Here is a 12,714-nt window from a genome sequence, read left to right as displayed (position 1 = left end):
ACACGTAAATGCCGGTCGGAAGATTAGGAGAAAGCCACAGTCCCCTCCACACACCCGGTGGGAGGAGGGACTGTGAGCAAGCTTATTGATTCCAAACCAGACTACCTACGATAAAATTTGCCGTAAATTAGCTCTGCCAAATTTAGGTTTCAATAATTCCTCACTAAACAAGCTTCAAAATCCGGAGAGCAGAGTAAAAACATTATTTTGGTTAACTGTTACATCCGCAGTATTTACACATTTTGTTCACATAACATTCCTTGCTAGCGTAAGTATCTATTACCAATGACTAACAAAGAATATGCTGTACAATACTTCTCTCTTTTTGAGATATCAATTCCAAGAACTTTAAGTGTTAACCCACGCAGTATTCACTAATTTTCTACTAAATCGATGAATCTGTTCCTGAGAAATTTTCCTATAATTAATGTCTTTACAATGCAAAATACAATAGTGTTCTGAAAGCAACAATTTTATAATTTCATCACAAATAGTAGTGCAATACCATTAATTTTATGCAATACATGTCACTGCTGGAGTTACCATGAAGTGGAGTTGGAACAGATGTCACAATAATGGGAAATCAGATTGTCTGCAAGGGTTTCTGTCCCGGGGGGGTAACTCCCATAGATGGCTATACGGGGAGGGTCCGCGCGAAAGGGGTCGTTTTTTTGCACTGTTTGGTATCAGAAAGGGTATACTTTTCACGAGGTGTTGGTATGAGAAAGGGTCCGGTTTTAAACACAAACTGACATTTGTTAAAAAATCATGCTGTCAACACTGGAAACCCATGTATCTACATCCCAGATCTACCATCAATATTTCCGATCTGTCGGTTTGACTGTTGGTACCCCTGGTACGCAAGGCGAGTGAGTCGTATCTGTATACGTATGGTATTGTATGGTATCAGATAGCTGTGGGGGCGCGGCTGTCTGTTGGCGGGGTGGCGTGGGTGCTGTGGGGTCAAAGGTCAACTCCGCCACTCGCATGGCGGCTCGGCTGCCCCGCTGGGGGATGGCTGCGTTTCCACAACTAGGTATCAGAAAGGGTAGGTTTTTTGCTCAAAACTGGTATCACAACAGTTTGGGTTTCCATGTTCGTGCGGAGCCCCCCAGTACTATTAGCCATGGAGTTACCCCCCCCCCCCGGTTTCTGTCTGACTTCTTGAAGATAAAGATACTTAACATATATTGTCACTCGATATGATATGTTGCGTTTGGCAAATCGGACAACATCTCCTCTGAAAGAAACCATGTAGTGACCAATCAGAGCCGTCATCTCAATCACATGACTTACCCACCTGAACTCAATCACATGACCTAACAATAGATAGGATTCAGTCCGTCATCAAAAAATGAAGACAATTAACGAGAATCCGACAAAACAGTCTTTTTTCTTGGCCATCAGGCTAGCACTCAGCTGATATTAGATAACATTTCAGTAACTGTTTACTGATAAAATTGGTTATCTCATTTTCATAAGCTACCTGACACCCCCCTCAAAAAAAGGTTACATGTCAAAATCGACGATGGACCGGCTACGTTTACAATTTACATAAATGAGCTGCATATCGCTTTATTAAATTTGTTACAGAGACAACGTGAGAGCATACAGTTTCAAAAGATCTTTGAGTTCCCTAGCACAAAATGTAAGTTTGTTAACACTAAAAGTTGTATCTTACCTGCTGTAGCATAAAGGCAAGATATAGTCCACAATATAAGATGGCAGAGCGGAACACGGACCACTTTAACCATCTTGAATAGTGCTGGGGAGGAAACATTGCCTGATAAATGTTGCAATGACTTGATTTCACGGGGCCTGTTATTTGCTGTTTTGGTTTTTTTATTTCAATGTTTTGAAGTACAGCTGAAAATCACCTGGCAGGATTTCAGTTGTATGCATTGTTGGCCCATGATTGACCTTACTTTATACCACGGCCAGTAATTAACACTTTGAGTGCTGTAATTGTTCCCACCAAAATTTTAGTGAAACATTTTTACCAATTTTTATGAATTTTTCAGTAATTTTTTGATTATTTTGGACCAAATGGACATTACATTTCATTGGCTACAGTTTGTGGCATTTGTGGATGCACATTATTCATTTGCGTTTTTGGAAACAAATTCAACTGGTGAAGTTCCAGTATGCAGTAACATGTATGGGGAAGAAACGCCATACCTTGAAAACGGAGATCCAGAGCAGCTGAGCGAATTTCCTCCTGGTTACCTTGATATAGTTTGATACAGACGCTGTGGTTGGCCGGCGCAGCACCCTCTGCAGCAGGTGTGTAGACTACCACCACGAAGTGACAGATTTTACCGTCTGGGCCGCGTACTGAAGCAGTCCATTAATTAAGAATGTCAGCTTGGGAGAGACCATGACACGAGATGGACAAATCCAAAGATCACACTGTATCTCACTGCCCAGTGTGTGACAATATACGATGATATGTTAGTGCTAGTCTGATGTGATAGGTTGTTTGCGTGTAGCCAGTGTCCGTTCTTCTAGGAAAAACGCCAGCTCCTTGAAATTCATTTAAAGTAAACAGGAAGAAACTATTAAGGTTCGTAAGGGACGGACCATTAGATCTTTGGAAGGGGTAAAAAACAGAAAAAAGTTCAAAGCAAAAAGTTAGGGAAAGAATCTTCACACTAGTTTGCAAAATAAAATAAAATTAAATCAGAACAGAAATGTGTAAAACAATCTGCAAAATTCTTTATAATCTTGAATTTTTAAGATTTTACCAGCAGGAAGCAGCTATCTGTATTGCATATACCCCTTAAACTGGAAGTTACGATCATCTCATCTTTTCATGAAATTTATATCTCTGATTGCTTGAATATTATACAATTATAAAGCCAGTTTCCATTCGTTTCCTACATGCACAATTTAGAATGTACCAGGTAAACCAGGTAAACCACGGAAACTATAGCATGGTTGTGCAAACAGATTTTGCTTTTTAAGATCTAGATGTACAGATACAGGCCAATTAAGCAGTTCATTCACTTTTCACAGTATTTTCTTGCAACAATGAAGGCAAGAATGGATGAACAAGTGGTGAAAATATGCCCATGATGATGAAACCACAAATCAATAAGGCATTTTCACTTCGTTTCTTTCTCAAAACAGTCTTAGTATAGCAGCAACAAACTTTTTTATCAATTCACAATACAACATGTAACATGCCATCCATCCAGTGAAACACAACACAAAAAAAACATGAAATGGTTGAACTTCAGGTTTGTGTATAGAAGATGTTGAATGAATCTGCAAGGCTAATTCAAAGTAATTGGCAAAAATAAAAAGCTTAACCATATGTTTATGTGCAGCAAATACTGAACGACAAACTTCTGAAATAGCAATCAAAACAATCAGTGTCAGTTTTGACAGCGCCAATTACCTGAAAACTTCATAAAAATGGAACATTGCATAAACACTATCTACAATACTACACGAACACACCTTTGACCTCAGGAAATCTACTGAGAAAAGTGTGTATTCGATCGATTAGTTTCATCGGATTTTAGAGGTGATCGAACTGTGGAGTTAACTCACGTGGGACCCTTGGGGTATATACCACCGGCAACAATGTAACTTTATCGTAATTTTGTGAACAGATGAAGCACATCCTTGTGTGAAAGTGGAAATTTCTCAGTTTAAAGCAATCAATTATATCAACAATTTGACCATTTTATTGATATTACATGTCACGTAGTGTAACCGTGCTCAAATTCAGTCGTATTCACAATTCAAACTCACCCAAAACCAACTCGCCCGATACAAACTCGCCCGAAATCGACTCACTTGATATCAACTCGCCTGATACCAACTCGCCAGATATCAATTTGCAATTTTTATGAGTGACTCGTCCTGACGAATAATCGACTCCAAATAACGTCTGACCACAGTCTCCACCTGGTCTGTCAGACGCTATATTCACGACGCAAGATAGGGCCGTACTCTGCTGTAGTAAGGTCCGTAGACAGTGAATAACAATTGTTCTGTGATTAAGTCGTTTTATTTTTCGAGAAAATGCTTAAATAGATATGCTGTTTGGTTGAACTTGATGGGACTAATCATGATACGATCATGCTCTGTCATAAAGCAGTAATGAAAATGATATAAATTTGCTGCTTTAAGATTTCGAATACTGTACGCACTGTGAAAATTATGTTGGCAGTTTTCTTCTACTTTTTATCTCTTTCCACTGCTTCACTACCTCTTCTACGAGAACTCGACATTGAGGAGTGTCAACCTTAGCACCATTTATTGTCACGCGGAGGGGGACATGCTAAATGTACCAAGAGCAGCTGCTGATGATCAGGATGCAGGACATGAAACTGTCAGTGTCACTCAAACACTGTTAGAAGCCCTCCGTATCGAACTTGAGAAAGCAAAAGATGCCCTGAACCTTTTGGTGATTGACTATTACCAGTACCAGTGGCAGTAACACTGAAGATGAGGCTGAAGGTAGTGAGAACATGGTGCAGTAATTTTTTAGTGTTGAACTATTCTATAACATAAACCAAGCAGACATAAAATTGGCTTTAATTTGGTTTATCATGTTAGTCTTCAGGTACTCAGTACATTCTCATTAACAAAGCAGAAATTCCCAATGATTCTCAGTAAAATTACACTCAGACGTCATCAGAAAACTCCATTTTCAATTGTAAATTTCAATTTTAGCTTGGGATCTCGCTCTCTCTCCCCCTTCGTTCGCTCTGCTCACTCGTTGCTCGCTGGCTGCGCTCGCTCGTGGCACGGTCCCTCCACAAAACGTAGCAATTGCCGTACTTTTTTATTCACCTGCCTACTTGTAAAACTAAGGACAACACTGCATTATACTTGTGCATTTAAGCACAACACTGAATGGCTCTATCATGATTGGTTGAAAGAGCTGCAGGGACAAGGACTGTGGTAATTTAAAGATAAACCAAATTGACATCGCTTGTCAACTTTGCTTTATGGAATGATAAAATAGGTAGGACTGTAAATGGGAAGAACTCAGTGGATAAAGGTGGGCAAAAACACTCACACACCAATTTCACCACTCTAGGACGATGTCGCCATTTCAGCCATCTTGTTACAAAACAATGCTTGGCCATACACACCTTTTGAACTCGAGAGGGCGCATTAAGACGTCTTAAACATCAAAACAATGGCTTAATTTTGTGTATGTGGACGCAAGCGGACTCAATCTATTAACCCCTGTGTTTACAAATCACAAATAGTGTTGCAGAAGCGTTTCAATTTTTCCCTGTCTGAACATAGTAACAGTTGGAAATGTACATATAACTATATTGCCAAATTAACCCCTAGCAAACACCCTGTGTGTTTTGATAACAGACTGCAAGATGATCTGCAACACTTAGGGACTGGACATAAATTACAGGGGGGGGGGTGGGCCGGTGTTTTTCGAAAAACCGCTGCGTAAAAAATAGTGACCCTTCAAAAGTTCATGCACAAAAATTAGTGACCCTCCCCCTTATCCGTGCATGAAAATAAGTGACCCTCCCCTGTTACTCAATACCCCCCAAAAAAACCCGCAATGTGTTAAAGACCCCCTTCTGACTTGCTATACTTTTTAAGTCGCCCTCCCGAAAGGAAGGCAAAATGTGGCCGATATAACGCGTTGTCCAAAAAAATATCAAATCATACGTGTTATTCATGTAAATGTACTTTGCTTGAAGAGGCAGGTAAAAAGTGCATGCCTGTACAAAAAATGTAATTTTTAGATTTTATCGATAATGTTGATTCACTATACATGTAGTCGACTATAAGAAAACTACGAACGTGTATTTTCCAGTATAAAACTAGCTATATCTGTTCATATACAGATGTTTAATAACTGATATAGATATACTTGATTAGCATGGTTGTTTACAAGTGCACATGTGAACAAGATATTTGATTTGGAATTTCTGTCAAAATGTTGATCCACTATACATGGGAGTCTATGACAAAACTATACATGGGAGTCTATGACAAAACTGTCAAAAATTTTCAGAATTAAAAATTTGCACTATTTGTGCATATATGGACCCTGAATAATTGACATAATTGTGCTTGATTAGAAGAGGGTGGTAAAATGTGCATCTGTGTACAATAACTTTGTTTTTGGAATTTCGCATAAAATGTTGATCCACTATACATGGGAGTCTATGACAAAACTGTAAAAAAAAATTTTCAGAATTAAAAATATGCACTATTTGTGTATATATGACCCTGAATAATTGACATAATTGTGCTTGATTAGAAGAGGGTGGTAACACGTGCATCTGTACAATAACTTTGTTTTTGGAATTTCGCATGAAATGTGGATCCATTATACATTGTAGTCTATGAAGAAACTATGAATAATTTTTTTTAAATACAAAACTTGGCAAATCTGTGTATTTATGTATGCTTGATTATTGATATTTATGTTCTTGATTAGACTAGAGTGGTTACAAGTCCATGTGTGTGCAAGAAATTTGATTTTGGAATTTCACCGAAATGTTGATTCACTATACATGGCAGTCTATGGTGAAACCCTATGAATAATTTTTTTCCAATACAAAATAGGTAAATCTGTGCATTTATGTACACTCAATTATTGGTACTAATGTTCATGATTAGACTAGAGTGGTTTCAAGTCAATGGTTGTGCAAGAAATTTGATTTTGGCATATCACTTAAATGTCGATTTACTATACATGGCAGTCTATGATGAAACTATGAATAATTTTTTTCCAATACAAAAATAGGTAAATCTGTGCATTTATGTACACTCAGATTATTGGTATAATGTTCATGATTAGACTAGAGTGGTTTCAAGTCAATGGTTGTGCAAGAAATTTGATTTTGGCATATCACTTAAATGTCGATTAACTATACATGGCAGTCTATGATGAAACTATGAATAATTTTTTTCCAATACAAAAATAGGAAAATCTGTGCATTTATGTACACTTGATTATTGGTATTAATGTTCATGATTAGACTAGAGTAGTTTCAAGTCAATGGGTGTGCAAGAAATTTGATTTTGGAATTTCACTGAAATGTCCATTCACTATACATGGCAGTGTATGATGAAACTATGAAAATTTTTTTCCAATACAAAAACTTGGTAAACCTGTGCATTTATGTACACCTAATTATTAGTATTAATATTCATGATTAGACTAGAGTGGTTTCAAGTCCATGGTTGTGCAAGAAATTTGATTTTGGCATATCACTTAAATGTCGATTTACTATACATGGCAGTCTATGATGAAACTATGAATAATTTTTTCCAATACAAAAATAGGTAAATCTGTGCATTTATGTACACTCAATTATTGGTACTAATGTTCATGATTAGACTAGAGTGGTTTCAAGTCAATGGTTGTGCAAGAAATTTGATTTTGGCATATCACTTAAATGTCGATTTACTATACATGGCAGTCTATGATGAAACTATGAATAATTTTTTTCCAATACAAAAATAGGAAAATCTGTGCATTTATGTACACTTGATTATTGGTATTAATGTTCATGATTAGACTAGAGTAGTTTCAAGTCAATGGGTGTGCAAGAAATTTGATTTTGGAATTTCACTGAAATGTCCATTCACTATACATGGCAGTCTATGATGAAACTATGAATAATTTTTTTCAATACAAAACTTGGTAAACCTGTGCATTTATGTACACCTAATTATTAGTATTAATATTCATGATTAGACTAGAGTGGTTTCAAGTCCATGGTTGTGCAAGAAATTTGATTTTGGAATTTCACCAAAATGTTGATTCACTATATATTGTAGGCTATGAGGAAACTACAAATAACTCATAGGTTATCTGATCCTAAATTGTTATTCAAAGTTGTTCGACCTGAAGCTTCCAGTTGTTATTGATGACACTATGCACTATTCTGAACAGTTTGTATTCTGTCAATGTCCTCAAAAAATTAAAAATGTACATACAGCAACATGAACGTTTGACACCGACCTATACCCAATGTATTGTCAATGGGAGAATGATGTCAAATAAGTAATCTCCCAAATTGTTATTGAAAGAGTCATTATAGGGGACAGTTATGCACAATAGTGTTGAATAAGTAGAAATCATGACAACTTAAATCAATGTGGCTGCTTGGATCATCAATACATTGTTTATTATACCTCAAATTTGCGCCCGAAGGGCGCGCCGAAAATGGTAATGGCAGAAAATGAAAGTGCCAGGAGGTATTTTTTCTTTTTTCAGTATTCCATAACGTGCACATGCAATTTCAGCTTTGATGCATGAAAAAAGGTGACCCTCCCCCATAGGCTTGCACAAAATTTTATGACCCTTCAAAAATGCTTGCGCGAAAAAATGGCGACCCACCCCCAAAAAACACCGGCCCACCCCCCCTGTAATTGTGTCCATTCCCTTAGCAATACTATCAGCTAATCACTTAGCCATATGTATTTTGGGTTAATGGTGTACAAACTTTATTTACATGTATTTATATGAATGTAACGAATGAAAATGTCGAATACATAGACTTCGTTAAATTTAAAAAAATTATAAATCTTGCATTTTCTTAGAAAAAAAATAAGCACGTCATGGCTCACTTTGAATTTGTTTTTAAATATACAAATATAAAAAAATATTCACAATCTGATTGTGACCACAGCCCCGTCTCAAGATGTAGTGGTCCGTCCCTAGCCTCTTTCTGGTTAGTGTGACAGCTGTTAAAACTTTACTGCGCGGTTAAGGAAATAAATAAGGCACATCCGTGTTTTGAATTACGGATATCTGATCAGGTGATACACTGAAACTAAATTATGGGGCAACATTAAACTGCAGTAGAAACATATCTTCCCAAGACCCTGGCTCGGCCAATGTAAACTCACTTAGTTTTCAGAGCGATCACGTGACAAAAGTTTGGTGGGTAGTCTGTTCAAATTTGAAGGACGTGAAGAAAGCAGCGTAAGCTTACAAAGTTAGGGAGAAAAATGAACTCTGACTTACATTTTTTTCATCCTTATGTCAGTATTTTCTTGTTTTCTTCCTTATGCCAATATCACTTTGTGTAAACAGCCAAATAAATAAATCAATAAAATAAATAAATTAATCCATTAATAAATATAAGGCTGCAGCACGCTCGTAGCTAGGCGCACGTCTTGCGCTTCGGCTGTAATGGATACGAAGCCAAAGCGCAAGGCATGCGCCTGTGGGCACACTAAAGAATCCCATGATGCTTTGTATCAGACAAGATGCTAGACGGAAGGATACCCTTAGGTGTACTCAAAATTAGAAGTATTGTCATTTTTGTGATTTTGACATATGTTGTGCTCTGATCAATTATATCAACAAAAATAAACAGAAAAGGGGGACCAACTACAAACTGGCATTCTTTGTCATTTTCGATGATTTTCTTTTTTTGTAAAAATCAATTTTTTGTTCTTGTTTTAAAAGCCTATTTTCTTTTTGTAAAATCCATTCTGTTTGTATAAAAACCTATTCTCTTTTTGTAAAAATCAATTTTCCTTGTGTAAAAACCTATTTTCTTTGTGTAAAAACCTACTGTGATATTCTTTTTGTAAAAAAAATTCTCTTTTTGTAAAATTCCGGTTTAATATTTAATCATACTTTTGGAAAGACTCTACGAGACGAGATCACAGAGTAACATAAACAGAGTGGCAACACTTGCATGCCTTTTGTTCCATGGTCGTCTCGGTAGACTATTGGCTTTTCATATTAAAATGAGCTTAAAAGGTGTTAAACTTTTTGGAGGCTTGGTTTGTGGTTGATAATTAGACGAGATTATGCGAAACATACGACGAGATGGCATCGTACTGCCAGTCGCGTAGCAACCATAGTTACTTTGTGAGCTCTCAGGCCAGAAACACTGCCTCACGCCAATCAAAACATAACACGCCAGCAGTTTCATAAACATGTCCTTTCTTGGCGCACGTGTAAAAGACGGTATGACTGACCGTAAACCATTGAGTAAAACCAGACAGTATCGATAAAAGATTTTCAAATTTGGTTCAAACACACTCATTATATATTCATAAAAATATTAGAGGAATTTTTAAAACGGTAAAACCCACTTTCCTGAAGCTCAAAACACTCCCGTTTTCGCCAGCACATCAATGCCGATCAGCACCACACGACAACAACACACAAGCTTTGTCGAACATACTTTCGCTTAACAATTGGTGAAAATCCGAAAATTACCGAAGGGTGCATGGTCGGCACTCTTCGGAAAAGAGAGCCAAGAGCTTCGTGAGGCGAGGCAAACATGGATTGCTTACGTAACCGCTTCACGCCTTAAACAATAGCTGTTGCCACTCTGTCTGATATTACTCTGTGACGAGATGCAGTGTCAAAAAAATGTTTGCTGTCAAGCGATGTTTCGACCACAGGTGTTGGTGGACTGGGTACTATACTAGCTTTAAGTATAGAGTTATGCTACGTTCCGACGTTCTAATTCGCAGACTATACGTAGAACATCGGAACGAAGCAATATTCGGCAATCTATTTTGACTTTTGTGAACAAGCAGACAGGGCCAGTTTAACATTTAAACGAAAACTGGCCTGCCAGTAAAACAGAGAAAATTCTGCGCTAAAAATATTGACTCGTAATGTTGCATAGTTCTTTTGAAACATAGGAAAAACGAAATGCATCCCCAACCCTGGGATAATTTATTCTAGTAAAACCAACTATTAGCTAAGTAGGTACGTATACGTAGAAATTTGACAACGAAGTTGTGCTTGTACACTGATATTCACTGTCTTTTGTTATCAATTTTTATGAGGGGTAATCCTTTGAACATTTTCATGCAAAACATGCTAAAGCAACTCAAACGGCGACGGACACCAAGATATTGAACCAATCAGTTCAATCTGAGATCATACAACCACTATTGTTTTACACTTTGTTTTGAAATTTATTTATCACAAGTCCTTATCAGAATTGAAAAAAGAAACAAAAATAATAACGAAAATGCTTATAGCCATGATAGCCATAGAGGAAAGATGCCAGATCAAAGTCATTGAAGTATATTTTGGCCAAATATATTGAACTCGAAATGTGCTTTTTTAATTGGTATTGGCTGATATCACACACATACAGTATAATATTGTTATCGCTGAGTTTTCTGCACTACCAAGATGTAAATTCAGCGGACGCGTAGACATAATAATTGCTACATTCAGTGTTGTTCGCCTATTAAAGGCAAATAATATGCAAAATATGTAAATTTATTTAAATTACCCCAAATCCTCACAAAGTTATGTTCTACCCCCCCCCCCCCCCCTGGCAATTTTGTCAGGCTACGGCGTATCTGCGGCCTTAAAATCTTTATGACGAAGAGACTCCACATAGTCTCCAGGAGTAAATGTTAAATCACTATGTCGCTAGGGGCGCCAGTACACAAGAAGTGATACGGACCATGTCGGATAGAAAGGGAGAGAACCGCCAATCTTTACTGTTACATAAAAATTGTCGGTATTATCAGCTGTGTGATGCCCTGAAAACTTGCAGGACAACATGTTGAATTCTACGTATGGCATGCAAATGTATGAAAACTAAGAACAACTAACAGGGATTACCGTAGCTCAGTTTCCGTGAAAAGGAAATTTCCTGTAAATTTAATTTCCGGCATTATAAAGTCTGTGATTATTACTATTAAAATCAAACAGAATTAATAGTATTACGTTATTATGTTTGAGGTTTTTTTTGTGTATGATGGCGGGTGATGTGTTGGGGTGAGGGATGGGATATGTGATAGAGAGTAAGGGCTGGAGATACAATAGAGATTTGAGAGACACCAAAGTATAGGTACAGCAGGAGATGGACGACATTCACATCCCGATCCCAATACTTCACGTAATGATAATATCCTTGAACGGAGTGATAAGGCTTAAAATATTATAATATTAAAAGCCTTACCACGCAGTGAAATTATTTCGCCATTATGTAAATCAGTTATGAATATTCATGAGTACTAGTTATATAACCAGAAGTCAGACCAAGATATTACTATTCAACGAAATCACCGTTACTTTTCTACGCGTTCTTGGAACTTCCTTTATATTATCGATGGGTAGACAGAAGTAACATCGCGAGATACACTTTGTTTCGTTGTTTTACTGCAGAACTGAGAGTAGAGTTTTGCCGTTCGCGATGTGATGTAAATACAGAGGAGCACTTGATAAAAGTTGGCGATAGTTCGGCGTACCTCAGGCGCGTCATGGCAGTTTCGTACCTGAGCTACCAGGCTTTGACCTTGATATGGGGTTTGACATAGCCTAGGAGCCGTCTTACCCCTCCCTGCCGGCGGTAACACTCTCATGGGGTGTGAGATCTTCGGCAGCACATCAATTCCTTTATCGCCCGTGGTCAAACACGGTTTTTTTTTTTGGGGGGGGAGGGGGGGTTGTCTTCCAAGGAAAGGCAAACAAATCTGACACGTAGAAGGCACTCAAAGAGATATACTTTATTTTTAAACATCCACATTGCAGTTAGTAGAATTTTCTGCTAATAAGGAGTGTAAAATAACATAATACATTCTTTCTGTAGTGAATGGGTTATTCCGGCTTGTTTGTTGCGTTGTTGAGTTCGATTTGCATAGGGATGGGGATGGTGGCATAAGTATATATAAATTATTGGTCAACTCTTGTAACAAGAGCGTGTTTGGTCGTGTTGCGCCAACTATTAATCAGTAGTATATGTCTCCCACCTAGGATCCGCCTTACCC

General features: G+C 37.6%; 1 protein-coding gene across 5 annotated transcripts in view; it reads right to left on the bottom strand.

The window, feature by feature from the left end:
• LOC139152625 (P-selectin-like) overlaps window positions 1-2,430 on the bottom strand; it is a 117,971-nt gene extending 115,541 nt beyond the window's left edge. For 3 of the 5 annotated variants that reach the window (XM_070725867.1, XM_070725868.1, XM_070725870.1), the window contains exons 1-2: window positions 2,179-2,430; window positions 1,682-1,765 (exon numbers count right to left, since the gene is read on the bottom strand). In XM_070725867.1, the coding sequence (XP_070581968.1) occupies window positions 1,682-1,754 (73 nt within the window). In that variant the 5' untranslated portion in view covers window positions 1,755-1,765; window positions 2,179-2,430. The remainder of the gene's footprint in view (window positions 1-1,681; window positions 1,766-2,178) is intronic. The other 2 variants (XM_070725872.1, XM_070725873.1) reach the window with 2 other exon arrangements.
• Window positions 2,431-12,714: the final 10,284 nt, after the last annotated feature.

The sequence above is a fragment of the Ptychodera flava genome, chromosome 16, assembly GCF_041260155.1.
Source record: "Ptychodera flava strain L36383 chromosome 16, AS_Pfla_20210202, whole genome shotgun sequence".
In the NCBI taxonomy this organism is placed as follows: Eukaryota; Metazoa; Hemichordata; class Enteropneusta; family Ptychoderidae; genus Ptychodera; species Ptychodera flava.
This window is presented reverse-complemented; position numbering and strand designations above follow the sequence as displayed.